Raw genomic sequence first — 26,413 nt, forward strand, 5'->3', positions numbered from 1 at the left:
TAGATAGGCTATGTTGGCATAACATGGGTGATCGATGTATTTCTTTACAAAATAAATCTTTAATAATGGATTGAAAAGAGGTATAATACCAGGCATGATCGAATAGGGCCCACATAAAAGAAAATGGACAACATACCCACATCAGTGCCTATCAACACAAGTGGTTTTCATAGGTCAGGATTGTTAGGCTCTAAAACAGATTGTCAACATTATAGAGATACTGTAAAAGATTCAGTTTGCACTTTCAGGAACACATTGGATCCCATTTAGGTAGATATTCAACATTAAAGATGGGTCGCTATCCAAAATGTGTCTTGCGAGTATAGCTACGTCTGTTTTTGGCTGCATGCATGAAGGCCGACGTGAGCAATTCTTTTTTTCTCGGCTCGAGGTGCTACTCAAAAAAAATCTTCAAGGTTGGCAGGTCTGACAATGAGATTTTGCACAGCATCCAATAAGACTGAACAGCAATTTAGCCTATGTATTTATCTTTTTTAAGTTCCGTTAATGCCTAAAGACCTTCCCAACATTCGCTTTGCGTTGGAGTCCTTTTCGCCCTGTCAGGACTTATTTTCTGATAACGACTGGCAGACAATCCATTTCCCTTGAATTGGACTTAAAACATTAAAGCTTACATGAAACATCTCATCTAGTCTGGATAGAGTCAGCGTGCATTGAGGGTATAAATGGCAAATGACCATGTCTATGTGTTAATGCAGTGTGTTTGCTTTGCAGGCTGAAGACGTTGGTAAAGACTGCTAAGAAGAAGCTGCGAGAGCAGGATGGTGGAGAGCTGGCCTCCCCTCTCACGTCTCTCAGGGGGGACCTGGGCCAGAGGCAGTCGGACACCGAGTCCGCCATCAGCCGCATGAAGGCCAAGGTGCGTGCCAATCGAGGAATTGAGCTGTTGTGCTGAGCATTTTATTACTAGTTACCCTCGGCTAATTATCGGAGACCTGCTGAGCCTGAGCTTTATCTCCCATTTGCTAAAGTTTTTCACTTGCCACTCCAAAATAATTGTGTTGCATCCACATCATGCACAAGTAATTATTAATGCTACATTAAATACAGTCTCTTGCAACAGTATTTGACCATCACTCCCTGACCCCCATGACTTATTTGGTGCTAAAATCAGGCCAAACCTGTACAGCGTCTCTCTGGCTTTAATACCCACATACCCTGGGTTTGTTATACAGTATGTCCTCTGCCTCATGGTCTCCTCTCGTGTCCTGTCCGCGTCTCCTTGTGCTGCCGGTAGGTGGACGAGCTTCAGCTGCAGCTGGAGAAGGAGGCGTCGCGCTGCAGCCGCCTGGAGCAGGTGAACGGGGAGCTGAAGGAGCAGCTGGCCGCGCTGAAGGGCCTGAGCCGCAGTCACGAGCGGCTGGAGCGTAGCAAGCGGCAGCTGGAGGAGGAGCTGTCCGGCCTGCGGCGCCAGGTGGAGAGCGGTGTCATGGACCAGAGCCAGGCCGAGCAGTACCGCCGCGAGACAGAGGATCGCGCCCGCCAGGAGATCCGTCACAAGCTGGAGGAGGTCAACCTCTTTCTGCAGGTATCGTCTCCCCAATGCACACACCTTAGAGGAAAACTCCGGTGATTTTATCACACATCATCGTTTCTCGAGCTCACTGGGCTGTCGGTACGAAAAACAAAAAACAAATCAATGCTACCCAGCTCGAGTTGCTACAGCCAAGCATCTTTAAAATCATGCCCCCAGAGTGTAGCACTGTATCTGCCCCCAGAGTGTAGCGCTGTATCTGCCCCCAGAGTGTAGCGCTGTATCTGCCCCCAGAGTGTAGCGCTGTATCTGCCCCCAGAGTGTAGCGCTGTATCTGCCCCCAGAGTGTAGCGCTGTATCTGCCCCCAGAGTGTAGCGCTGTATCTGCCCCCAGAGTGTAGCGCTGTAGCTGCCCCCAGAGTGTAGCGCTGTAGCTGCCCCCAGAGTGTAGCGCTGTAGCTGCCCCCAGAGTGTAGCGCTGTAGCTGCCCCCAGAGTGTAGCACTGTATCTGCCCCCAGAGTGTAGCACTGTAGCTGCCTGGCTGTTCGTTTTTTTAGTACCGACAGTACTCGGTGACCTCGAGAAACAGAGATATCTGTGAAAAATCGCCAGAATTTTCCTTTAACAATACATAATGCTGGAACCAAATGGCCTGTAAACAAACATGGCCTACTTTTCTAATTGTCTTTTAATGTATCGGAACTCCCCCTATTACCGTCGGTCCCGTATTTCCGCCATCTTGCGTGTATGTGTCACTTAATATCCATTTCTATACAAACCAAGATGGCGGACTCCTAAAGAAACGCAACCACCCACACCATAGGTGTATCTAAATTAGCTATGTACCAAAAATGACATTTTACCGTGACTCGAAGAGCTGTAAACAGTGTTGTAAGGCTGCGTGTACACAACCGCTTGGAGCTCCAGTGGAATTTTAATTTCATGACGAGAATTCTCGGTCTAACCGTTCATGTGCCGTTGAAACGGCGTAAATAGGCGACCCATCAGGCCAGCCCTATAACTCCGAGCATGGTAAACAAAATCAGATATTTCAGGCAGTAAATGCTCCCGTTAAGAACCAAACCAGATTTTGTTCAAATCTACACACCTATGGCCACTGAAAAATGTAAGGTAATTGGGGGTGTTGTACGATAATGTACTGGTGCAAACAGCTGTCTGGAGTATTGATGTTTGGAATCATCACTTCTTAGCAGTGATCATGCATTGCATTTGACCACTCCAGGCACACATAGGCCTATTTTTTTCTGAAGTGTAAAGAGAATGGATGAGTATGTCTGTAACCGTCTCCCCTGGTCTGTCCAGACCCAGGCCGCCTCTCAGGAAGCTCTGGAACAAATCAAGGCCGCCAACGAGGCCAGCCAGCGGACACAGCTGGAGCAGCGCATCAAGGAGCTGGAAGTGGAGCTGGCGCGCACGCGGAGCACCCAGCAGGACAGCGCTATGCAGCGCGAGTCCAGCCGCGCCGAGCTCGAGCGCTACCGCCAACTCTACGCTGACGAGCTGCGTCTGCGCAAGTCCCTGGCGGCCAAGCTGGATCGGTGAGTGAGTGAGTGTGTGTGGCTGGCAGGCACTCGGACGCAGCTTAAGTCACATCGAGCAGCTTTTTGCAGTATTACTTGCTGACGCAGGTATCCTCCTTATCTGGTATCAGGTTTTATAATATAGCTTACTAAAGGCAGTGATGTAGGAACTGATATGTTGTCATATATTAAGTATGTTAAGGTGGTGTGTCCCATATAATTAGGCCTGTAATGTTTCCTTATAGTAATGTTTGCATGTCCTCTGCCCTGACACTTCTGTTACTTCTAGTATAGTGAACATGAACATGAGCACTCTGAGCACAGCGAGTTTAAATGCGTGTGTGTGTGTGTGATGGTAGATGTAATGAGCGTCTGGCGGAGGCCAACACCAAGCTCCTGAGCGAGCGGCACCGGAGCAAGTCCCTCATCGCCAGCAGCATAGTGAACGGCAGCCTGGGGGCCCCCTCGGTGGAGGTGGGCTCTCTTGGGTCACTGGGGGCCTATGGGGGCACCCTGGGGCCCCTCAATAGGAGCCTGGGGTTGGGGGGGACCCTGCTGGGCACCGTAGATCCCCAGACCAGCCGAGTAGAAGCTTATCTGGCTAAGGTGAGTTGCTGTGACTGGCTGCGCATACAAAAAGCATGCACTCAGATGTACACACACACATACACACACACACACACACACACACACACACACACACACAGTTATAGTCTTGTGCTTAATGACCTGTTACAAGACATGGTTTTGTTTCATACATTACCATTTAATGTTCATCTTCACAATCACTGTGAATCACAACATGAATTCATTCAAACTCAGGAATATTTAGTAGAACTTCTGTCTACAAGGAGTGAGGGGATCTCTCCTGCTCTACCCCCCCTGTGTGTCTCTCTGCACATAGCTAACACTTCTAGCTAGCACACAGCTCTCGATACAGCGTCTTTGACTCTACTCCACACAGCTCCTTTGACTCTACTCTGCTCCACACAGCTCCTTTGACTCTTCTCTGCTCCACACAGCTCCTTTGACTCTACTCTGCTCCACACAGCTCCTTTGACTCTACTCTCCTCCACACAGCTCCTTTGACTCTACTCTGCTCCACACAGCTCCTTTGACTCTACTCTGCTCCACACAGCTCCTTTGACTCTACTCTCCTCCACACAGCTCCTTTGACTCTGCTCCACACAGCTCCTTTGACTCTACTCTCTTTCTGTACTCAAGTGTCCTGTAAAAGGACACCATGCTTAACCTCTTCTGTTTCTTGCTCCTTCAGCTCCTAGCTCAAAAGTCTGTCTCTCACCTCTCCTCACTTCAGCCAGATTCATGACCAGGTGTGTAGTGGCGTGTAGCAGACTGGCCTGCTTCCCCTCTCCTTTTTCACTCCTCTCCCTTTCCTGCGCTTGGCCTGCACAAACACTCCATCTCAACATGGTGCCAGTGTAGTTACAGTTTAGCTTGTGGACCTAGTTACAGGTCTAGGTACACCTGGCATTAGAATGATCACAGTAGCCATTGTAGGTCACATTGTCCCTTTCCTCAGTGGTTGTTGATTTTAAGTCTTTGCATTTTAATAGTTTGGGTACCCCAGATTCAAAAACAGGCAATGTGTCAATATTCCGTTCATATGTCACATTTTATCATCCCCAGAAGTCCCATTAAAGTCACACAAAAAAAAGACCTGTCAGCGATTGCTTCAGGTACATTACTAAACTGTGGAGTTGGGGGAAAACAAATTATAGAGTAGTGTAGTATCAGAGTATTTGACATTGTGATACATTTAAGGCTTTCCAAAAGCTCTGTCTTTGAGCAACATGCTCCCCCTAAGTGATGGGAGGTTGCACTCTAAAATACATCAGTGCCGCTGCATTTTTAATTAGCTTTACTGATAAGTCGCTCCTTAAGTAGCAGGAAGAGAGATGTCCGACCACAAACACCACTGTGTGGCTAATCCCTTTTGTTCACTTGTAGATGCCAGAATGCCACTGTGCTTCCATGATCTGTGCTGAGCAGCAAGGCACTGCTCACACACAGCATATGGAATTCAGAGGCTTTAGCAAGTAAATAAAACGCTAAACAAGCTAATGGGACAAACTGAACATCGTGTTTATCGCACCTGTACATTTGTCCTCGAAAGAGGCTGAATTCCTGCTGGAGTGAAGACTTGAGTATCAAAACAGCATGACTCATTGCACACATTCAGAATGCCGCCCTCAGTCACTCTGCCTTTGGGATATCTACAGGATTAAAGCAATTAAGAAGAGCATGTTCTTTTCTGAGGTCAGGATGCTTAACTTCTCCATAAGTGACCTGGGAAGATTTTCCACATGCTTCTGCATGGTTTTCCTTCATCTTTTCAGTACATGAGATCTTATCCATGATAACTATACCTGTATGGCATTAAAAAAATACTATTTCTACATCACCAGGTCATTAGATTTCTACATCACCAGGTCACTAGTAAGCTGACATGCATGCAGTCGGCCCTGATTTCATATTTGCAGTGCCCCTCCCCATCACTCATTGGAATTTTGTTTCATCCTCAAATCATTTGACTTTTCTTCTGTTTTTTTCTGTTCCGTTATCAACACTTCATTTCATGCTGAAGTAAGTGAGTGTCCCAAGTCAGTCCCTACAGATTATTTTGAGAAATAAAACCGATTTAGAGTTTGGAATCTGTTACAGCCTACAAAAGTATGATCTTTTGTGGGACATTGTCAAAGTCCTTGTGTTGTGCACATGGGTCAATGCATGTTCTTTCCTAACAGATGCAGAGTGAATTGGAGAAAAACATATCAAAGGAGTTGGACCATGGTGAGTGCTTGAAAAATACCATAAACCATTCATTTACAGATTCCTCCATGATCGAGTTATATAGCTTCATGACGGTAATATAGCTTCATGACGGTAGCTGCAAGCGTTATGTATTATGAGCCACAAGATTGGGCCGGTTTTGAGCCTTTGCTCTGTTGCCCACAGCGACCGCAGAGCTGGACGGAGCTTCGCCACGCCTGTCCCCCGTGGGCTCGGCCTGTGGCTCCCAGAAGAGCCTGGCGCTGGACCAGGACCCTGTGAGCAGAGCCACGCAGCAGTACCTGGAGGTGCTCAAGAAGAACTACATGATCTGACACCCCCTTGAGATTCTTGTTTACACGCGCGCACACACACACACACACACACACACACACACACACACACACACACACACACACACAACCAACCAACTACAGACAAGGCCAAAGCCTAGCTGCCCATTGCCACTACATTTCCTTTTGTACGTGTGTGGTTATTTATTCCGGCTTTTACACAAGAGGATGAGAAAAAGATGATGCACATTGCACTTAAAATGCTCAGGAGCAAAGGGTGAAATGGAGTTATGTTTAGTGTATTGTCTGTGAAGCCATATTTTAAAAACTGCTATGGGTACGTGTGGAGTTGAACTCCTGATGCTTTCATTATATTTTTATTTGACCTGTGATGGTAATTATGGTTGTCTTTTGATGTGGTTGTGTAAAATCTTATTTGTTTTTTGTAGTAAATATGAGTATTATAAGTGTACCATACATATTAATGCCAAGTTACCAATCATATTTGGGACTTAATTTGTTATGGTGCAATATATTTTTTGTCTAGTGAGTTGGTGTTATGGTCAAGAAAAAAACAATCTGAAAACGCCTGTTTTTTGTAAAAACAGAAGATATACTTGAATGAGACATGACTAGATCATCTGGTTATCCAGGGTACTATAAGCTGTTACTGTAATTCTATATTTGGACTAAATATTGATGCCTATCATTAAACTTCACTAAATCCTGAGCTCTTCAGTATTTTAGAGTGTGGAGTATTAAGCAGTCTAATAAAGATATACTTTACAGAAACCGTGACTTCTTCCTGTCAGGTCACCATGGTCTTCAAAGTAGTTTGCTATATAATCCTTAACAAGTTTTTTTCAAATTCAGCAAAATGCTCCCTACAATCCTATAGCTGTTTTTGTGCTCTGGGAATAAAATACTAAAGGATTCAAACACAGTTTAGGCTCTTTAATGTGAAACATTCGCCGTGGCTTAAAGGCTGTGCGCCAGCTGCATTCAGTAGTCTTTTTTTTGCTTAGGAATGTTCTTGTAGTAGGAAATGATCCAGATATGTTAGTGATAAGACCTGTTTGGTTCTCTCTATATGCTTAGGAAAGGTGCCACAATGCTTCCGTTCAAATCTCCTTTATATATTAAATATTTATATTAGCATATGGTACATTGGAGCGTCCTTGACGGAAGGAAAGATGATACGGCTCCTACACACAGCTGCGTGCGTTGCGTTGCTGGAGACGCATCCCATTCACTTTACATGGGCTCACGTCATCCGTTGCCGAACTGAATTGTGGGTCCGTTGCGTCGCGTTTCTCCCGCCGCTCGCGTTGAGAAGTTCAGCCAAAGATTGTTAAAGGGGTGGTTCAGGATTTTGGACATAAGACCTTATTTCCAAGTAAGCAAGTGTGATATTTATCAGTGGAGACCGTTTTTCAGCATGTTTCATCCAGTCCTTCTAATTGCAGAGTTCGCAGGTGCTAGGCTAGCGCAAGTCAACGGTATGTGCTAGCCTGCCACTAAAGACAGTCTTACCCACTCCAAAGTACACCTGAGGCAAATTCCAGACAATCGATGTAAATGTCTGTGTTGATAGAATAGTGTAAGAAATACAACTACCCTTGCATCGCGTTGCAATAGTTATACTTTGGTCCCTAAAGTTGTTAGTAGTCATTTTGCAACTCAGCGGCGGACTGATATTACCAAGGCTACTACTAGGTATCCCCATTGGAGTGCGCTTTACTGTTTACTTTTCGGCGCAGTACTACTAACCGGAGCAAGTATAATTCCGCCGCTGCTAAGAAACTAGTCCCTCAAAATGTAATGCGATCGTTGAAATGCAAGGATAGAATAACGTTAGAAATAACACTGTCAATACAGACATTTACATCGATAGTCTGGCGTTATAATTTATTTGCCTCGGGTGTACTTTGGAGTGGGTAAGACTGTCTTTAGTGGCAGGCTAGCACATACCGTTGACTTGCGCTAGCCTAGCACCTGCGAACTCTGCAATTAGGGACTGGATGAAACGTGTTGAAAAACGGTCTCCACTGATAAATATCACACTTGCTTACTTGGAAATGAGGTCCTATGTCCAAAATCCTGAACCACCCCTTTAAGGCGAGATATTTCATCAGGAGCCACTTCCGGGAACCCGGATCGCACGAGGGGGGGGGGGTCAAAATCCCCCTTTATGCAGAGCAGAGGCAGCGACTGCTCCATTGAAGTCTATGGGCATAGCTCAGAATTTCACCACATATGCTAAGGTCTTGGTTCTATAGAGTTAGGAATGTGAATTTCGGGCACATTTTCATGATCCTCAAACCCTTCTGAACATTTCAGGTACATTTTTAGCATTTTTGAGCAATCCAGTCTGGAGAAAATCAACCTTATATCAGGTGTGCGCCGGTTATTTCTGCCGCTGCTGTTGGCCGGTTGCAACTTACGCTCGTCAATACGTCATCGACACGCCTCTTTATGCAGTCAGGATTCGATCCCCATTTCGCGCCCATAGACATGAACTACGACGAAGTATCTTGCTCCGCCTTAACAATCTTTGGTTCAGCTGTTGCTGCACCGACAGATGGCACCGGCCAATCAAATTACGGTTATACTTCAAGTCATTTGCATAGCTACCGTCGGGAACACCCACTGGCATGCGTTGACGGAACGCAACTGTGTGTAGGACCCGAAAGTGGATAGAAAACGGCAATAACGGCTCCCACACACAGCTGCGTTCCGTCAACGCATTCCAGTGGGTGTTCCCGACGGTAGCTATGCAAATGACTTGAAGTAAAACCGTAATGTGATTGGTTGGTGCCGTCCGTAGATTGGCTTGATTGGCCGGTGCCGTCTGTCGGTGCAGCAACAGCTGAACTCCTCAACGCGAGCAGCGGGAGAAACGCGACGCGACGGACCCACAATTCAGTTCGGCAACGGATCACGTGAGCCCATTTAAAGTGAATGGGATGCGTCTCCAGCAACGCGATGCACGCAGCTGTGTGTGGGAGCCGTAATACAGTAAGTCCTGCAGCAGGAGCATGGAAGAGAAGGATGTACTTTGGCTAGCTAAACATGTCAACAATGTTTTGCTAGAATTGTAGACTGCCTTTAAAAGGTAGCATATGTGCCCTGTTAAGTGTCTTTTTTCAAAAACAAAGGCTAAAATCATGGACATATAACTACAAAAATACAGAAATTTAAAATATAAACTTTTATTAACAAATATGGAAAATCATAATACAATACTTCAAATATATAAAACCACGCAGCATTATCTACACAACCAAATATGATTTGTAATCATAATTAAGTTAAGCATTAAAAAATGACCATGGAGACTGTTTACACATAAAGCAGCATTAACCTACCCACAGTTTCCTTCAGTCAGACTAGGCACATTTGGAAGTATATTAAGGCAAGGATATCCTTAATAAAAGATACACAGTTGGATATGTTATCCATAACTGCTAATTGATAGCTACTTTGACCCATCAACTGCAGATAACGGACACTTTGTCTTTGACCTAATTGCCTCAGCAGTATCTGAGGTCGTTCTCCAGTCCGTAGATTTTGGCCTTCAGAGTCTTCAGTTCTCCTTGTACTTTTTTGGTGCGGGCGTTGGTCTGTCGTACTTCATGTAGAATGGCCAGGTCCTGATCTGGCCCCACATTTAGAGTCACCTAAACAGGGCAGATTATTGGGTTCATTGGTAAAACATACCAGTGCACGGCTTTTAAGTTCAATACAGGAAAGCTGAATAAAACTGTTTTCGCATTTGTGGTCACATCACTCAATATATCAAAAGTGATATGCTATCCTACCTTAAAGAGCTGTTTCTCCACATCCTTCAGTTTTAGTCTCAAATGTTTGATGTCTGTCTTGAAGCCCTCAACCTCCATTACTCGCCTCTTCTCCAGGGCCTCATAACGCTGAGTCATCATCTGCAAACGCTTTGCTATCTTAGTGGACCGCTCCTATACAAACACACAATGTCAGTGAGTACCGCTCCTATATACAGACACAATGTCAGTGAGTACCGCTCCTATATACAGACACAATGTCAGTGAGTACCGTACCCATAACAAAGACACAATCGATTGCTCTCACAACACACATTCTGTTTGTGAACACCACTTCATTGTGCTTTGACTTTATGGTGGGGTAAAACCTGGTTGGCTCACCTGAAAGATTTCTTTACCCACATCTCCCTCTTCTCTGATTTGTGCCAGTTCTGTTTCTAAACCCACACACTGCTCGCGGTACATGTCTGCCAGTTTGTGGGCCTGCTTAAGCTCCTCGCTCAGTGCCTGGGGAACAAATCATTCCACAGCTGAACACCACACACTAAGATATGTATTTTGTTTCATAATATGTACGTATATTACAAGGAACATTAAAGTTGACCTCATATACAGCTGGTCATGCAGATCTGGTTAATGAACAGTGTCCTTTCTATATGGTTGCCATGGTACACAAAGTTTAAGACTGACCATGTACTGTGATGTCTCTCCAAATGTGGTGTCCCAGACTGAGGCACACTCACCCGAATCTCCTCCTGATGCATCTGTTGGGACTCTGGCGGTGCCTGGGCGAGACGCTGCGGTGCTGTGGCTCGTCCCGGTCTGTCCAGGCCACCGCGGCCACTCTGGAGCTTCTCGTGACAGGTGTCGAGCTGCCGCAGGAGCCGGTCCTTCTCCACCATCCAGCCCTTCTCATGGGTGCGGCTGTCGAACTTCAGCTGCAGGAAGTCCCTGGTGCTCTCGTACAGCAGGGTCTGTGTGCGCTGGAGCCTGCGAGACCATTATGGTAAATCCATAATCCAAGAACATTACGCAGCCACTTATGTTATATTACATTAGTGAACACATTTGCCACAAGTTACAAACCGCGTCCCTGTCAACACCCATAAGGGATATGCTCCACTATCAGTGGCAACAGCAAATAAAGCACAGTGAGGTGGGGTCAGAGGACAGCTGACAAAGGGGTGATGACTTACTTGTTAGTGAGAGCCGTGATCCGGTCTTGGTCTCTCTGGTGCTGAACCTGAACCTCCTCCACGCGGATGCGCCGGTCCTCCAGGAGCGACTCCACCTGTTCTTTAGCCAGACGCGTCTGCTCCTCCATCTGGGCCTGGAGCGCCTCCACCTGGACATCACCAGGATTGCAGCATTAACGTTACACTACATCTAAAATGATACGCTGCATAAGGCTACAGAAGTATAAGTCTGTATTTAAAAATATTTACACATGCATTAGAGAGTGCTGCCTTATACCTGCAGCAGCAAGGTCTGGTTGTCTTTCTTGTACTGTTCTGCTGTCTCGCCACTCTCCACTCCTTCTCTGGAGAGCTTCTTACTGGCTTCTAGATAGGGGGGCAGGAGCATTAGCAAAATTAAGAGATTGCTGCTATGATGCTATAAGAAGATTTGGAGCATCAGCTACTTCTCACAGATTAGGATAGGATTTAGTGCTTATTAATATTACTTTACTTCCAAAGCTTGATCAACAGCAGAGTTCAAGACTTGTATGATACCTTTTGTGAAACAGGATCACTGTATTTTTGATTGGTAAATGTGACTACAGACATGATGCTTTTAGGGTAAAATATAAAAGACATGCAAAAAATAACCTTTAGCAGCTTTTGATTTTGAAACCTTCCACTGATCCTGAGGCCTTGGCTGCACCTTATTCTGAGGAATTGTGATCTAATCAAAGACGAGACAACACAAAAAAACATGCAACTGTAAGAGGTAGTATAACTTTTCATCAGCATTCTATTATTCATCCAATGAAGACCATATCAGCTTAATGGAAAGTGAGATTTTCATGGTTAACCTTGTTTGGAGGCTCTCGGTGAAAGTAAGTGATCTCCCCAACATCTGGACCCACCAGTGCCAAAAGATGCTGGATTTTCTTTCTGTCCTCCAACTCTCTGTGGATGGTAAAGTTGTATATAGGCAACTTACCTAAGATAATCATACTAAGATGTATATTTGAAGAAACACCATGGAACAAGTTGCCACTAAACACACGTTGTCTACTTGTTACCATGGTGTATGATGAAACACTAAAAAACAAACTATAAAGAGCTGACCTGATTTTCAAACGGTCATTTTCTGCGTACAAGCGCAGTGCTTGTTCTCGCTCTTGGAAGAGATAGACCTGCATGTCGCTTAGTGCCTTCTGAAGCTCCGCAATCTCTCCCTCGCGCTGTCGGACCTCCCACTGGAGTTTATGCTGTATGCACACATACACATGTCCAGTCACAAGAATGTTATACACAAACACATAGCATGGCCACACACAAAGTTCAGGCTGAAATAGAGCACCTGATCTTCTGTAGAGCTTCTGTACTTCTCCAGCATCTGCAGGAGGTCCTCATGTTCCCCATCAAACTGAGCCACCTTCTGCCTGTAGAACTCCAGCAACTCACGAGATGGCCGGAGGTAGGCCAGACGCTCAGTGATTGGAGGCAGAGGTGAGTCAACCTCCTGGCTTTGATTAAGAATATAGCTACAAACAAACACACACATACACAATATTAGACATTGTGTCTGTATAGGAAGCCCTACAATGGTGAGTACACACACACACACACAGGTACGACATTCTACAATAAAAAATGTATAATGCAGAGGACACCATCATACTTGCTGGGACCTGCATCTCGGGTTGGTGGTGATTCCATCACTTAGAGTGAATGTGCAACAATTCACATGCAGAATTTCCTGCAAGTAACACCATCAAACAAACCATTATTGTTGACAAGAGGCTGTTTTCTCAAAAGGCTCCAGTATGTAACGTTATGTATCTATTTAATTCAATCAACTGTCACTGGCCGTTTAACATGGCATGCGAATATTTGAAATATAATTTTTGCACGTTGGTTAGCTAAACAAAAATGTAGATATTTGCGTTAACAATAAAATGTGGATACAAGTGTAATTTAAGATTACTGATGTCACTCATTCCTGCATATTTTTGAAGAAAACAGCCTGTCACTATCTGAAGCCCTCTTTGTTTACAAATCACTCTAGCGTAAGCATTACGCGACAGGGGCGGGAGGTTTAAACAGCGCAGCTTCACCAAATTGACCTTTAAAGTAGACAAAAATATCCCATGATGTGGTTATGGACATATTATAATAGAACCGCATAATAGTTACAAACCAAGTTGACACATCAAGTTATCCACTTGGACAAACCTGACGTTAACGTTACTTAGCGACTGCTAACGTTACTGTTAAAGCATTAGTTCTAGCTAGCCACCCTACACTAGCTCAGGAGCTTCAACCTAATGTTTGAAATACTGACATTCTTTAGGTGAAGCTTATTCCTTAACTTAAACATAAAGAGCTGTCATGGTCCCAAAAGCTACTTCTAGACGAAAAATATCATCCTACCTTTAATATTTCTGCCCTGAACGTTTCTGCAACAAAATGCAACAACCAGTGGCAACACCTCTGAGTGGCAACAACAAAAACGCCGGAAACTGTCATATATTTTCCGGAAATTATAGATTAAAGGCCCTCGTATTTTCTGTCATTTAGAAAATGAAAAACACTATGACTAACACTACACTATAGACGCTTTTTTTGTTTTTAGTTTTTTAGTTGATGAGCAGAGTGAACAACTTTGAAGCAATAGTAAGAGTGTGGTAGACATTTATGTTGCCGTCGTGCGTGTTATCACCTTGGGGTTCGTGGTAGCGTATACTTTGCGCAGTCAGACTTCACTCTTCATTCAGTTTCACTCCTGCGCAATGCAACCCAGTGTAGTCATAGGATGTTTTTAAATACATGCGGCTGGAGCTTGTTGAAGCGAGTTATTTTCTGTTTGGCAATGCACTTCGTACGTTAGGGTAGCCCGTAAACTGAAACGGGTGAGCCACGTTGGAAACATGGCAAAGTTTTTCACTCGATTGAATTTTATTAAATTGGGTTGGCGATTTCTCAGCACTAGTAGTTTGGGGAGGAGCCCTGTCCATGTGCCACCTGCCTCTCAACGCTTCTACAGTAGCGTTATAGTAAGTTGATGCTAGTTAACGAAACGATAAATGTGTTTACTGACTGGTTATGCATTGCTTATAATGCATTGCTAACAGCTTTCTCAGCTCAACATTTCCTTGTATATCATTGCGTTGACACAGCTTAAAAGTATAACGTGGGATAGACCACAGCTGGGTAATTTCATTTAGGCAGCTATAATAAGGTATTCCATCTCACTAGACTCATCAAGCACAGATTGCACATCAGTCTTGCTTTGCTGTTGTTAAATGTGATCAACTGTTAACTTACATCGTGATATTATGTCGTTGGCTCTCATTACATGTTGTAATGTTTTTTGTCAGGACTTGGCCAGGCACCGAATCTCCGTTCCCATTGAAAGACCGGTTACTGATATTGGGCTCCAAGGTCACCCTAAACGGTTAAACCCAGAGAACGCGTAGTGCCAGAGGCCTCGGATGATATTATGTCACGGGGTGGAGTGATTAAACCATTTCTCAGCGGTGTATATCTCTCCAGCGTTGTTTATATGTGCTGGACCCTGAAGCGTGTCTTGTTGACAAAAAGTGATCTGGTTACTTTCTGTTTAAATCCTATCACAGGGTCACCCCTCCTTCGGACTACTGTTTGATATTGATGGCGTTCTGGTGCGTGGAAGAACACCCATACCTGCAGCCAAACAGTGTTTCAGGAATCTGGTGGATAGAGATGGGAAATACAAAGTCCCTGTTGTCTTCGTGACAAATGCAGGGAACTGTGTTAGGCAAACCAAGGCTGAACAACTGTCTCACCTGCTTGAAGTTGAGGTCTGTCCTTTTCATGTTCTTAGCTAGCCTTTGATTAAGCTTTTTTTTTTTTTATCCATGACACGGTTTTGCTGTATTGATGTACATGCAATATTAATTGAATTCATCATTGTGACCTGGATGTACTTTTTCTACTTTTAAATGACTAGGTGTCTCCAGATCAAGTCATGTTGTCCCACAGCCCATTGAGAGTCTTCAGTCAGTTTCATGACAAATGCGTGCTTGTGTCTGGCCAGGGACCAATCTTGGAGGTGGCCAACAAGTATCCTCTAAGCTTCCACCATATAGCCATATTTGTACTGTTGTTCACAATCATGAGCATAAATATACTTTAATTAGGAACTGGTAATCGTCGTTTACTACAGTTTCACTGTTCTTGGCTAAGTGAACATTGTTTTTGTCTGTTTAGTCTTAACTGAAAGATTATCAGTCTCGGGTTTCAAAATGTTGTGACCATAGATATGCTTCGGGAATCGTATCCCCTTCTTGATGTGGTGGATCACCATCGCAGACCTAAGAACTCAGTAAGTGTCCCAGGGACTTTCATTTGAAAATCCTGAGGCATTCTTCCATTTAAATTGTCTTCAGTATTATACATGTCTAACTGTCCATCATGTTTAATGTTTACAGGTACCTCAAACCAGGGATCTTCCACCAATAGAAGGTATGCTGCTATTTGGCTATACAGATTCTCATTCTGTCATAAATGCACCTCATTACAGACAGTATTCTTGTTATTATGTTCAGATATGTGATCCACTCAGGCTCCTATTCATCTGTTCCCCTATCCTCCCCCAGCCGTTATTCTATTTGGTGAGCCAATCAGATGGGAGACGAACCTTCAGCTGATTGTGGATGTTCTCCTCACTAATGGGAAGCCTGGGAATACGGTGACCTCTCTGCAGTACCCTCACATCCCTGTGCTAGCCTGTAACATGGATCTCCTGTGGATGGCAGAGGCCAAAAACCCAAGGTCAGGCTTTGGATCTCATCACCTCACTTGTTGCATGATTTGCAAGTGTGCCCATGTCCACTTCTCTGCCTTCCAATGAGGTCAGTTACAGACTCATAGCTTGTTTGCCTCTCTTTAGATTTGGCCATGGGATGTTCCTCGTCTGTCTAGAGAGCATCTACAAGAAGGTCACTGGTCGTGAGTTAAAGTACGAGGCTTTGATAGGGAAGCCCAGTGTGGTGACCTACAACTACGCAGAGCTGCTGATCCGCAAGCAGGCCGAGACTCTCGGCTGGACTTCGCCGGTTGAGCGTCTGTATGCCATTGGGTGAGTGCTGTGTGCCTTTGAGTTTGATCATGAAACTGAAATGCCAACTGTTTTGTTATTTGTCATGTACTATCATCAAGTATGTATTGTTATACCCTCCAGTGATAACCCAATGGCCGATATCTATGGAGCCAACCTCTACAACCGCTACCTGAAAGCGTCTCGCCGCGTCCGAGCACAGATGCAGGCTCAGGGAGGGGGAAACCCGAGACAGGAGATGGACGAAGTAGCGGGACCGGACGTGGCCATGGGGGATGTGGGGGACGACCCTCTGCCCGTAGGCTGCAGCTCCATCCTGGTCTGCACGGGGGTCTACAACCGGGACCAGCAGGACCTTCCCCCGGACCCGGACGAGACGGTCACCGAGCAGCGCATCTTCCACGGCCACCGTGACTTTCGCTTCGACCCCAGCCTCACTCAGCCCTCCTTCGTTGTGCAGGATGTGCGTGAGGCCGTGGAGCTGGTCTTCCAGCAAGAGAGCTGCCCACTGGACTAGAGCCGTAAGTTTCTGATGAGCACAGACGCACAAAAAACACTGTCAAGGCCTACTGTCAAAGAGGAGCAGATGGAGGTCTCACTGACATCTGAGGGATTTTCACCTCCCTGTGTTTTACTGTATAGCAGCTACAAAATGATGAAAGATATGGCAAATGTCTACTGGTTTCCAGAGTATATTCGCATATGCCAAACTGGCCTTTGAGGCTATTAACTTCACATGCAACTCCAGTATCTTAATATGAACCTTGATCATCTGTCATAAATCAGTAGAACAGAGATCAAAGAGCAGTAGGTCATAACGCATTTCTTTCATCATTCAATACTCTGTCAAAATCTGATGTGGGCATAGGATTGACATTTTGTCAGACATCCCTGTGTACATATTACTCAAACGACTCCATAAATCTTAAATAAATGTTAAACTGTGGTCATTCAGTGTTCCGTCCATGGAGCCAATTAAGAGATGGGAGATTGATGAAAGCCTTTTTAACCTCAGCATTGCAGGGATTCCTACACAGTCGTCTGGCACAGATACACTTTTAAGTTAAATACATTTACATAATGTATATAATATGTTATTGCTTTATGATGGAAATAGTGTATGACACACACTATGTGGTTATGGTACAGAGTTATTGTTTCTCAGTTCAGTTGAATGTTTGCAGTTTTTTTTTATTGTAAGCTTGAGAACAAACAGGAGAGTAAGTCCTACTCCGTCTGTTGATTGGTGTTGCACATTACCATGTTATTGCCCAGTTTTTAAGGTGATAAATGTTAAACAGGAGTCTCCTGTTTTTTCATTTTTACAAGTTTTATTGGTTTACATAACCATATGAACTTATGAATTGCTTTTATGTTATGCATTATACATGTACTGAAATATTTTTAAGCCATAGATTTTCTCCAAAATATGTTGTTGAATAAATACACACTGTTCAAGTAAGTTGTTTGGCAAGATGCTATGCTTGCCATGTGTCTCATTTAAATAGCCTAGTTCTCAACACACTAGACAACGGCTTCTTACAGGTTCTGATGTCAATATACAGCTTGAAGAGATACATTTTCTTTTTTGGCCTTTTGTTTATTTGTACAAAAGTTATTCTGAAAGTGAACCAATATTATGAATTAATCAGAAAAACACATGAAATACAAAGTACATACATGGTGTTTATGAGAAGTCACTGCTAACATTATAGAAACGTCCTTCCTCTGATGATGAATGTGTACATAATCCACTGCAACATCAAGTATAGTAGTCAAACTCTTCCACTTGATGGCAGAACCTCAGATTAAGTGGCACAAAACTGAAAACAACTTAACCACGTCATGCCGAAGACTTCTCCATGTCTCAGGCATTTGACCTGTTCTCAGCAGCCGCATGGCTTATTCTCTGATGACTCCTCCAGGTTTATGGTGTGGGAGTCAGAATGTAGCAAGGGGTAAGGGGACTCCGAGTAGGGCTCCTGATTGACCACCCCTCCGCTTCTCACAATGAGTTCTTTTGCCATCAAGAAGAAGGCTTCCTCAATATTATGGTCCATTTTGGCAGATGTTTCTAGTGCAGCTAGTGCCCCCCGTTGTTCAGCCAAAGTACATGCATCTTCAAACAACACTTGACGTTCAGATTCAAGATCACACTTGTTGCCTATGAGACACATTTCAAATAGTTTAGAAACATATTTAACTAATCCACTCGTAAATGCTTTATTATTGTAAGTGCCCTATTCAAGAGTACTTCTTTTTTTGTCATAGGGTCAGAATACATTCCTATGGTTTCTTATTTTTGAAAGCACTTACCCCATATCAGAAACTAGACTAGACTGTGAAGAATTAGTGTTGTTATCCACAAAAGTAATGTGTAACTTAACCTTAATGGATGTACAATTAAACTGCTAAAACCAAGGCTGAACATCAGCCTTATTAAATTGACAACACCAAAAACATGTTGCATGCTATTTACAGGGGGCAGCCATGGCCTACTGGTTAGCGCTTCGGACTTGTAAACGGAGGATTGCCGGTTCGAACCCCAACCAGTAGGCACGGCTGAAGTGCCCTTGAACAAGGCACTCAACCCCTCACTGCTCCCCAAGCGCTGCTGGTGTTGCAGGCAGCTCACTGTGCCGGGATTAGTGTGTGCTTCACCTCACTGTGTTTTCACTGTGTGCTGAGTGTGTTTCACTAATTCATGGATTGGGATAAATGCAGAACAAATTTCCCTCACAGGATCAACTTAATAATGTAATTGCATGCCGTTTCATGGTGGTCATTTACAGCGCTTTTTTTTTCTTCATGATTTGACAGTGAGACAGCCCTAAGCCCTAACAAACTAAGTTGGACCATGTGTCAAAGTGTGTGAGTCTGTGAGTGTGCATCAAAGTGTGTGAGTCTGTGAGTGCATCAAAGTGTGTGAGTGTGTGAGTCTGTGAGTGTGCATCAAAGTGTGTGAGTGTGGACATTGTGGGCCAACATGAACTCAACTGTTACCTTTATAACATTGCATTGAATACTGTAGTTAACCGCAGGCAAATAATAGGGAACCTATAACGTTATAAAGATTTGATCAAATCTTTAATTTAATTATCCTTACCTATGAAGATGACTACTATGCTGGGTGCTCCACATTGCTCCACTTCCTGGATCCAGTGAGGTAGGGATTCAAAGGTGCTGTGACGGGTCAGGTCATAGGCGATCATGGCACCATGGGCATTCCGGTAGTAGCCCTGGGTGAGGGTCCTAAAGCGCTCCTGTCCTGCTGTATCCCAAACCTGCATCTAATTACAACAAAGGACCGTAAGCATGCATGAAATTGTTCTTTCTCTGTGTGAAGATATACATTTTTCAGATTAAACACATAATCACTAGAATAAGACCACATACTGTGCATGTAAAATAGTGAATAATTTGAACATTCTCTGTGTGCTGTGGTAATGGCAGTATAACTAATAATACAAGTAATAAAAGTAAATAAAAGTAAAAAAGATAAAATCTTTTTTTTGTGACATTACAGTTGAAAACCACTGTGATTCTCTATTAGCAAGTTTCTCACAACCAACCTTGACCTTTTTGCCATCAATGTCCAAAGTTCGAACTGTGAAGTCCACTCCTATAGTGTTCTGCTGCCTTTCAAGAAACAATCCTGACTTGAAACTGTGGACCACACAAGTCTTGCCCACGCTGGTGTCTCCGATGAGGATGATCTTGAAGAGGAAATCACAGGAGTCCTCGTCTAGCTCCATCTCCGTGGGCTGCAGAGCCATGGGGAACAATGATGTCTATTCTGCTTCTGCTTACTCAACAGTAGCTGTGGGCACTGTTGAACATGCCCAGGAGTACCAAGCAACAGTAATCTCAAAGTGTCAACTCACACACACACACACAGTTTAGGTAATACTTCCTCAAACGTGTAGTTCTCTTTTGAATCCATCATGTGACGTTTAAACGAGGTACCTATGAAATTCAGCTAGACGAAAGTCTAAATCGTCATCTCAAAAAAACTATTTTTCTTCTCTTTCGCCGCTTTGAGAATTCTCCTGTGCCTCTTCCAGAATCTCAAATAATGTCATTCACTGAACACAGCTCTTCCCCTTTTACTTAAAAAAGGAGCACACAATAATGTTCTGGCACAGAAAATCTCCCCACCCCACTTCCAGCCCTGGCAAAAACTACGCCCATTTTGTGACCAATGTCACTTTCCCTCTAGTAGATCCTTTCCACTTGGACTCACTCAAAATGTAAACAAAGTCACCCCCGCCTCAACTGTACCTGGCTTCTTGTGTTTGACTTTCGGTTTCCCATCCACCTGCACCACTGCATCTTAGGGGAGCTGTAGTTTCACAATAGACCAAGGGTGTGGTGAAACAAAGAAAGGAGCAGAAAAAAGACAAACAGAAAACAGTGGAATAGAAACAAACATGTACCTGTTATTATTTCCAGCAGCTTATTGAAATAAATGACAACATGACTCTTAAGTCCATCGAGTACATAAGAAACTGAGCTTCTCCTTCCAGGGCTGTACATGTTTAGTGTACACACAACTCTAACTGTCTTCAGTGGCGACCTTTGGACTCAGCTACTCAGAATTCAAATGCATTCCACAAGGAATCCTGTGGCTGCCTCCTACCTCGCTCTCCGCTCAGAACCACCCCAGGAGCTGACCCAGAGCACATTCCGCTGCTCTTAGCACTATCTCATCGCAAACACACACAGTCATCAAAAGGAAAGAACACCTACGATTACCAGATTTTCCAGTTATGAAAAAAGTTGTAAGAATACCTTTGTGATTGTTAATGGTGCATGGGCCAGCATGAAGTTGGCGTGCCTGGGGGGAGTGCAGCAGAGATGATAGTGAAGTACATTGTGCCATTGAGTGCGAGTCAGGGACCACCCCCCCCCCCTCCCACTCATTGCCCTGTCGTCAGCTTAGTGCAGAGAGGCACAAGGCACTGACAGACACCAAACAATACACAATATGAGTGAGTGAGAGTGTGCTTTTTGGTTTGTGTGTTTAAAGGAGGCCACTGGCATCAAAACCTTCTGTGTCATACAATGACTCCACATAATGCAAACAATAGAGAATTGTCTCACCACTTATGTACTTGCTTATAACTTGAATTGGAAATGTGTAACACATGAAATATTAATAAGAAATTCCTTGACTTGTGTAAACAAGTGGGATAGCCACTTAGCTTTTCCCCCATCTCTTGCCATGGATTCAGGACCAATCCTATTCAGACTACTTAGTAATGGTTTTAACACATTTATTCAGAGAATATTCATGGAACAGGTTAGTACTGCTTGTTAAACTTCTTTATTTCATCTCTATTGTTTAACATTTCTTTTTTATAAACAGTTGTGTAAAACAAGGTATTCAAAATAAAAAAACTGTAAAAATGTGACAACATATACAACTGAATGCAAACTAATATGAATTCTACAGAAAAATATGCATGGTCAACAAAATTAAACGTCTGTTCTTTTTGTCCAAAACAAGACCTTTAGACACGGCCTCTCATTCAATAGTCAATTAACAATTAACTGGCTGTTAACTAACAATTTCATGTCCACTAACCTGATTTATAATTTACAATTCAAACACCGGAATTATCTCAAACCTGGGGGAAGCTTTCAGGACAGCACCCTGAAAACCAATACAACCACTGTCAATTTCCACACTTCTTCTTCAGCCCTAACTCGTACTGTGCCTTCAGTTGTGCCGGTGGATCTCTTCATGGAAAGTCTGAGTTCTCCTCTGAACCACCAGAGAGCAGTCTTGTGGAGGAGAGGCACCCTTTTTGTGTCATCGCCTCTTGCTGGCAAAGCTCAGAGTGTCTTTGTACCGGAATGTCAGACATGGAGAGGAGGACTGGTGCCTGGGTGGTCCCAGCGGTTTGCCGCGTTGGGTTCTCTTCCGGGGAGCCTTCTCTGGAGGTGGAACAGGTATGGGCTTCCATGGAATGGGGTTGTAGAAACTGGGAGCTGGATAGTTCAGGTTGTCATAGCCTATAACAGAAATAGTTTTTCACCAGAAGTGAATGAATGTGAATAAAACATAAGAAGAACATACATGGATCACTGGATTATTATTTCAAGCATTATTTTAAAGAAATATTACAAAACACATCCATGTATTAGTTACGTACACACACACACACACACACACACACACACACACACACACTCTGCAGCCTCTATGCACCTTGAGGGGAGGGCGTGTTGCACTTGACTCGGTTTCTGTTCTGCGCTCTGAGCCACTCCTGAAATGTGTCCTCTGCTCTCCTCCTCCTCTCCTTCTCCTCCACCTCTTTCAATGCTGCCTCTTCCTATTGACCCAAACATGATGGGGAGTAAGTCAGACAGACCTTAACTCACAGATTATCTACATCACCTTTAGATGTGAACTGAAGCCATGTCAGCCATAAATATTTCACTAGTCATGTACAGCTATAGCAGATAAATACAAGCTTCTTGTGTCATTTATCCTTTCAGTCCTATGAGGTCAAACTGATGAGTCACCTGTTCTCTTTGTTTTCTCTCATTTTCCTCTTCTTTCTTCTTGAGCAACCACTCCTTATATTTCTCTTGTGCTTTGAGTTCAAATTCTCTCCGCTTCTGTTTTTCTCTTTCAACCTCCTCTTGTTTTTGATGTTCCTTGCACTCCTTTTCATGTTTTTCCTGTGAAATAACAAAAAAATAATTTAGTTTTGTTTTAAATCAATCAACCACACAATTAAACTCCTGACACTGAGGAATACAAACAAGCTTTGATCTGGGACTAAAATGAACATTAAATTAAACTCATGTTACACTCAGTTGACAGATTCTTCTTAAGATGTTGAATATATCTCTTGATAACTTTATGTTTTGTAAACCAGAGAATGTGACCTGCATATCAGGGACTGTTCCTTTTAAAATATGTTAATGTTTAAATTAAGTTATTTATTTGAGCTTAGTTACAAATGCCCCTATTTATTTGCTCTAGTTGGATGTGTGAAACACAATTTTGTTTTTTAGGTATCTTGAATCTAGCATGCTAAGAATACTACTATGCCACGATAGTTCATGACTACATGCATTCTGTTTGATAAACAATTATATCACTTAAAAAACTCTAGGTCATCAATGAAAGGCACTACTTTTCAATTTTTACATTATTGAAACACACTGCTAAAATGACACACTGACGACACATTCACCATTGCTCTTTTCATTTTCAGCCAATCCTGTATTTTGTTCTCTGTCTGTATTCTCTTTCGCCTCTTTTCCTTTTCAGCCTGTTCCTTCTTCTCTTTAAGAGTGCGCTCCTAAAATGAACAGAAGACAAAGGTTGTTCAGATATAAATAAATGTATCAATATATATCAATAAACAGGGACAATAAATTAATCATTAGTGACTACTAGAGCAGAACCTTTTGCCAAAATGTCATTGGTCAACTCTACAGTTCTCTTTACAAAATAATATTTAGCTGTACCTCCAGAGCTTTCTGTTCTAATTTGAGACGTTCTTCTTTTGCTTTGGTGACCAGCCACTGTTCCCAGGCACTTAGGTTATGCAGTGAAACAGAAGATTTCTCCAGCTTTAACTCTGCAACTTTCCTTTGAATGTGCAATTTCCCATTCCTATAACATAACATAAAGCTCAACATAAGCAAATGCATGACCTTCAGAGAACATCCTCTAATGTGTGAATTGCAAACAATACCTCTGCGGAGAAGGGTGTCTGATATCCTCAGTTGACGCTGCCAGGCTGTTCAGCCTCTTCTGCAGTTGTTCCACCTCAGGGTCATCATCTGAACCCTCAAAACTATCGTGGTAAATTGGCGACAACAACGAGTAGGTGGAATCATCGGTGGAGTCATACTCCACACTTTTGCTCCTGTAAATACCTTTGTCTTTGCTTTTCAGTGGAGTTGATGTCAGGCTTTTGGATGTGGTTGGCAGAAACACAGACATAATGAGCCTAACAAAGAGGAGAGAACCACTGTTAAGCATGCCATAAGACTGCAGTGCTACACTTGCAGAACTAGCAATGTGCTGCACAAAGTACTTCAGACTGAAAACTTCAATAAACAAGATTTCATAAGAATGGAAAGCCATCTTGGACATTTTGAGCAATGGTGTTCAGGTTCAGAGAGAAGCTAGTTTATGACAGCAGGGAATAACAATTTGTTACCCAACATACTACATTTTTGAAACAACATTTCGCAGGAATGTACGTTAGCCCATTAACGTTATTGTTGTCAAAACCGTTTCCCAACTTCAGGTGTTGTTCAACAACAGACCGACCGCTCGCCCAGCCAAGTTAGCTAATGTTACAGAACTAGCAAGTGACCCCAGGCTATTAACTTAGACCCTAAATCGTGCAACACGAGCACAAAATAAATGCGAATTCCGATGTATACTCGTAGCTGACAATAAAAGCTAACTAATGCTTAACTTTACTACGAGCTAGCTAGCTAGGAGGTGCGGAAACGTTACCGTGCCTGCAGTGCAGAGCCGCTAAGTTATCTATCATAAGTTAGCTGTAGGAGGATGTGTTGCAGAAATGTTTAAAAAAGTGGCTATAATTGTCATTTCCACAACATGACAACAGTTCAAACAAGGGCTAGTGTCATATTAATTCACTTACCAGACCAAAACACTCTGTACTTTAGTACAACAGCCCAGTAATGTTGTTGTATTGGATTGCCTCTTGCCTACCTTCTTAACAACACCCACAATACCCCACGCGCACCCAAGGCTCTCTCAGCCAATGAAATCCGCGATCGTCTAGCATTTGACCGCGCCTTTGACGCTACTGTAACCATAGAGATAATTGGATGGGGACACAAAAAATACAAAGATACAAGGATACAAGGAAGTTTATTGTCACATGCATATAGTTACTGGAAGTAAGAAATGCAGTGAAATTATGTCTGGTGTCAGCCTATTTGTGCATTAATGGGGGGGTGCAGTGCAGTAGAAGAGGGGTTTAGTAGATTAAGTGGCAAGGGCTGCATAAAAAAGGTGGGGGAGGATTGGGATTGGGTGGGGGGCACCAACAAGGAGCACCCAAGAGCAACAGGGGCAAGGAAAAACTCCCTTACCAAGGAAGAAACCTTGGGCAGATCCACGGCTCAAGGGGCTAACCCAACTGCCAGGGGTCTTGGTGTGTGTGTTGAGGGGATGACAGGGGAGATGGAATAGTGTGCTGTGTATGTGGGGAGAGGGCAGTGTGCAATATGTGTGTTGGAGAAGCTTCCTCATGAGACAATGTGCTGTGTATTGGGGGGGGGGCAGTGTGCTGTAAGTATGTTGGGTATGTGTGTTGGAGAAGCTTCCTGATGAAATAATGTGCTGTGTATGTAGGGGGGGGGCAGGGACTTACTATTGCAAGCAGAGTACTGTATGTAATGTATGTGAGTGATGACAGTGAAGATGTGTGTGTGGGCGGGAGGGGAGTGGAGCAGTGACTGTGTGTGTAGTGTGTGTGTGGGTAGGTGGGGGCAGTGTGCTGTAAGTATGTAGAGGATGTGTGTTGGAGAAGATCCTGAAGACAATGTGCTGTGTATGTGTGTGTGTGGGGGGGGGGCAGTGTGCAGCAAGTATGTAGAGGAGGCTTACTGTAGCAAGCAGTGTGCTGTATGTATGTGAAGTGATGACAGTGATGATGTAAGTGTGTGTGTTGGGGATGGGGGTGGGGGGGGGCAGAAAGGCTAGGCAATCAAGGACATGGGTAGATGGAGGAGAAATCAAAAATAATAAATAAAAAATGTGCAAAAGTTGGAGAAAGTCAGATATGTGTGTGTGTGTGTGTGTGTGTGTGTGTGTGTGTTTTGACGTGTGATGAAATAAGAAAATAAATAAAAAGTCTGTAGCATAGGGAGAGGGATGTAAAAGTGCTAAAAGTCTTGTAGGTGTGTGTGGGTGTGTGTGTGTGTGGGGGGGGGGTCATGAGTGCTGAGGAGTGAATGAGTGCAAAGTCAGTATAGTGTGAGTTCAGAGTTCGGATGGCCTGGGGATAAAAACTTCTCCTGAGTCTCTCAGTTCTATAATATATATATAAATAGTAGGCTAATAAATAATTTTTGTTGGAATTTTCAGGCCATTACATTATGTAGGTTAGTAGTTTATTATAAACGTTTTGCCCTTTTCGTGTCAGATTGACCTTTTCAAATTCTTCAAATTTCCATACCAATGCAGGCATGAGATTTTGTTGTTACAA

General features: G+C 43.6%; 5 protein-coding genes and 1 long non-coding RNA gene across 9 annotated transcripts in view; 3 read left to right on the forward strand and 3 right to left on the reverse strand.

Moving 5' to 3' along the window:
* si:ch211-272n13.3 (ankyrin repeat domain-containing protein 26) overlaps positions 1 to 6,915 on the forward strand; it is a 40,486-nt gene extending 33,571 nt beyond the window's left edge. The window contains exons 38-43 of the mRNA XM_042110209.1: positions 736 to 880; positions 1,259 to 1,549; positions 2,820 to 3,055; positions 3,397 to 3,643; positions 5,806 to 5,851; positions 6,017 to 6,915. Coding sequence (XP_041966143.1) covers positions 736 to 880; positions 1,259 to 1,549; positions 2,820 to 3,055; positions 3,397 to 3,643; positions 5,806 to 5,851; positions 6,017 to 6,165 — 1,114 coding nt within the window. The 3' untranslated portion in view covers positions 6,166 to 6,915. The remainder of the gene's footprint in view (positions 1 to 735; positions 881 to 1,258; positions 1,550 to 2,819; positions 3,056 to 3,396; positions 3,644 to 5,805; positions 5,852 to 6,016) is intronic.
* Positions 6,916 to 9,319: 2,404 nt separating this feature from the next.
* Positions 9,320 to 14,776, reverse strand: ccdc77 (coiled-coil domain containing 77). Of its 2 annotated transcripts, none has more exons than XM_042110287.1 (12): positions 14,420 to 14,776; positions 12,774 to 12,851; positions 12,453 to 12,636; positions 12,218 to 12,360; positions 11,959 to 12,055; positions 11,753 to 11,828; positions 11,397 to 11,485; positions 11,120 to 11,268; positions 10,667 to 10,913; positions 10,305 to 10,430; positions 9,945 to 10,097; positions 9,320 to 9,803 (listed from the first exon to the last, which is right to left on the reverse strand). In XM_042110287.1, the coding sequence occupies exons 2-12, from the start codon at positions 12,809 to 12,811 to the stop codon at positions 9,657 to 9,659; spliced, it is 1,449 nt and encodes a 482-aa protein (XP_041966221.1). In that variant the 5' UTR covers positions 12,812 to 12,851; positions 14,420 to 14,776; the 3' UTR covers positions 9,320 to 9,656. The 2 variants fall into 2 exon arrangements, with proteins under 2 accessions (XP_041966221.1, XP_041966220.1); XM_042110286.1 differs by lacking the exon at positions 14,420 to 14,776 and adding an exon at positions 13,526 to 13,628.
* LOC121724037 lies at positions 10,382 to 11,090 on the forward strand. The gene is made up of 2 exons (XR_006035111.1): positions 10,382 to 10,495; positions 10,651 to 11,090. It is a non-coding gene; the product is annotated as an uncharacterized LOC121724037 (long non-coding RNA).
* hdhd5 (haloacid dehalogenase like hydrolase domain containing 5) lies at positions 13,907 to 17,651 on the forward strand. Its single transcript, XM_042110298.1, has 8 exons — positions 13,907 to 14,148; positions 14,731 to 14,934; positions 15,084 to 15,196; positions 15,365 to 15,458; positions 15,565 to 15,598; positions 15,733 to 15,907; positions 16,026 to 16,214; positions 16,317 to 17,651. Exons 1-8 carry the CDS (start codon positions 14,023 to 14,025, stop codon positions 16,708 to 16,710), a joined length of 1,329 nt encoding a protein of 442 aa, XP_041966232.1. The 5' UTR covers positions 13,907 to 14,022; the 3' UTR covers positions 16,711 to 17,651.
* Positions 17,652 to 17,704: 53 nt separating this feature from the next.
* On the reverse strand, positions 17,705 to 21,087 carry LOC121724020 (ras-related protein Rab-19). Of its 3 annotated transcripts, none has more exons than XM_042110327.1 (5): positions 20,985 to 21,087; positions 20,475 to 20,535; positions 19,766 to 19,957; positions 19,300 to 19,483; positions 17,705 to 18,357 (listed from the first exon to the last, which is right to left on the reverse strand). In XM_042110327.1, exons 2-5 carry the CDS (start codon positions 20,523 to 20,525, stop codon positions 18,080 to 18,082), a joined length of 705 nt encoding a protein of 234 aa, XP_041966261.1. In that variant the 5' UTR covers positions 20,526 to 20,535; positions 20,985 to 21,087; the 3' UTR covers positions 17,705 to 18,079. The 3 variants fall into 3 exon arrangements, with proteins under 3 accessions (XP_041966261.1, XP_041966260.1, XP_041966259.1); XM_042110326.1 differs by lacking the exon at positions 20,985 to 21,087 and adding an exon at positions 20,833 to 20,954; XM_042110325.1 differs by lacking the exon at positions 20,985 to 21,087 and adding an exon at positions 20,630 to 20,826.
* A 413-nt stretch (positions 21,088 to 21,500) lies between these two features.
* ccdc34 (coiled-coil domain containing 34) lies at positions 21,501 to 24,977 on the reverse strand. Its single transcript, XM_042110315.1, has 7 exons — positions 24,839 to 24,977; positions 23,912 to 24,169; positions 23,682 to 23,829; positions 23,405 to 23,512; positions 22,725 to 22,883; positions 22,408 to 22,531; positions 21,501 to 22,211 (listed from the first exon to the last, which is right to left on the reverse strand). The coding sequence occupies exons 2-7, from the start codon at positions 24,160 to 24,162 to the stop codon at positions 22,009 to 22,011; spliced, it is 993 nt and encodes a 330-aa protein (XP_041966249.1). The 5' UTR covers positions 24,163 to 24,169; positions 24,839 to 24,977; the 3' UTR covers positions 21,501 to 22,008.
* Between the last annotated feature and the right edge of the window lie 1,436 nt (positions 24,978 to 26,413).

This window comes from Alosa sapidissima, chromosome 11 (genome assembly GCF_018492685.1).
Source record: "Alosa sapidissima isolate fAloSap1 chromosome 11, fAloSap1.pri, whole genome shotgun sequence".
Lineage (NCBI taxonomy): Eukaryota > Metazoa > Chordata > Actinopteri > Clupeiformes > Clupeidae > Alosa > Alosa sapidissima.

Excerpts from the sequence above, each read along its gene's own strand:
- hdhd5 (XM_042110298.1), top strand. The coding sequence starts at position 14,023 with ATGGCAAAGTTTTTCACTCGATTGAATTTTATTAAATTGGGTTGGCGA. Across the intron at positions 15,459-15,564 it reads ATCGCAGACCTAAGAACTCA|GTACCTCAAACCAGGGATCT; the intron begins GTAAGTGTCCCA and ends TAATGTTTACAG. Across the intron at positions 15,908-16,025 it reads GCAGAGGCCAAAAACCCAAG|ATTTGGCCATGGGATGTTCC; the intron begins GTCAGGCTTTGG and ends GCCTCTCTTTAG.
- LOC121724020 (XM_042110327.1), bottom strand. The coding sequence starts at position 20,525 with ATGCAGTGGTGCAGGTGGATGGGAAACCGAAAGTCAAACACAAGAAGC. Across the intron at positions 19,958-20,474 it reads AGTCAAACACAAGAAGCCAG|CCCACGGAGATGGAGCTAGA; the intron begins GTACAGTTGAGG and ends ATGGCTCTGCAG. Across the intron at positions 19,484-19,765 it reads TTGATGGCAAAAAGGTCAAG|ATGCAGGTTTGGGATACAGC; the intron begins GTTGGTTGTGAG and ends TGTTGTAATTAG.
- ccdc77 (XM_042110287.1), bottom strand. The coding sequence starts at position 12,811 with ATGGAATCACCACCAACCCGAGATGCAGGTCCCAGCAA. Across the intron at positions 10,431-10,666 it reads TGCATCAGGAGGAGATTCGG|GCACTGAGCGAGGAGCTTAA; the intron begins GTGAGTGTGCCT and ends TTTGTTCCCCAG. Across the intron at positions 10,098-10,304 it reads TGGGTAAAGAAATCTTTCAG|GAGCGGTCCACTAAGATAGC; the intron begins GTGAGCCAACCA and ends GTGTTTGTATAG.
- ccdc34 (XM_042110315.1), bottom strand. The coding sequence starts at position 24,162 with ATGTCTGTGTTTCTGCCAACCACATCCAAAAGCCTGACATCAACTCCA. Across the intron at positions 23,830-23,911 it reads AGACACCCTTCTCCGCAGAG|GAATGGGAAATTGCACATTC; the intron begins GTATTGTTTGCA and ends GTTATGTTATAG. Across the intron at positions 22,532-22,724 it reads AGAGAAAACAAAGAGAACAG|GAAGAGGCAGCATTGAAAGA; the intron begins GTGACTCATCAG and ends TTGGGTCAATAG.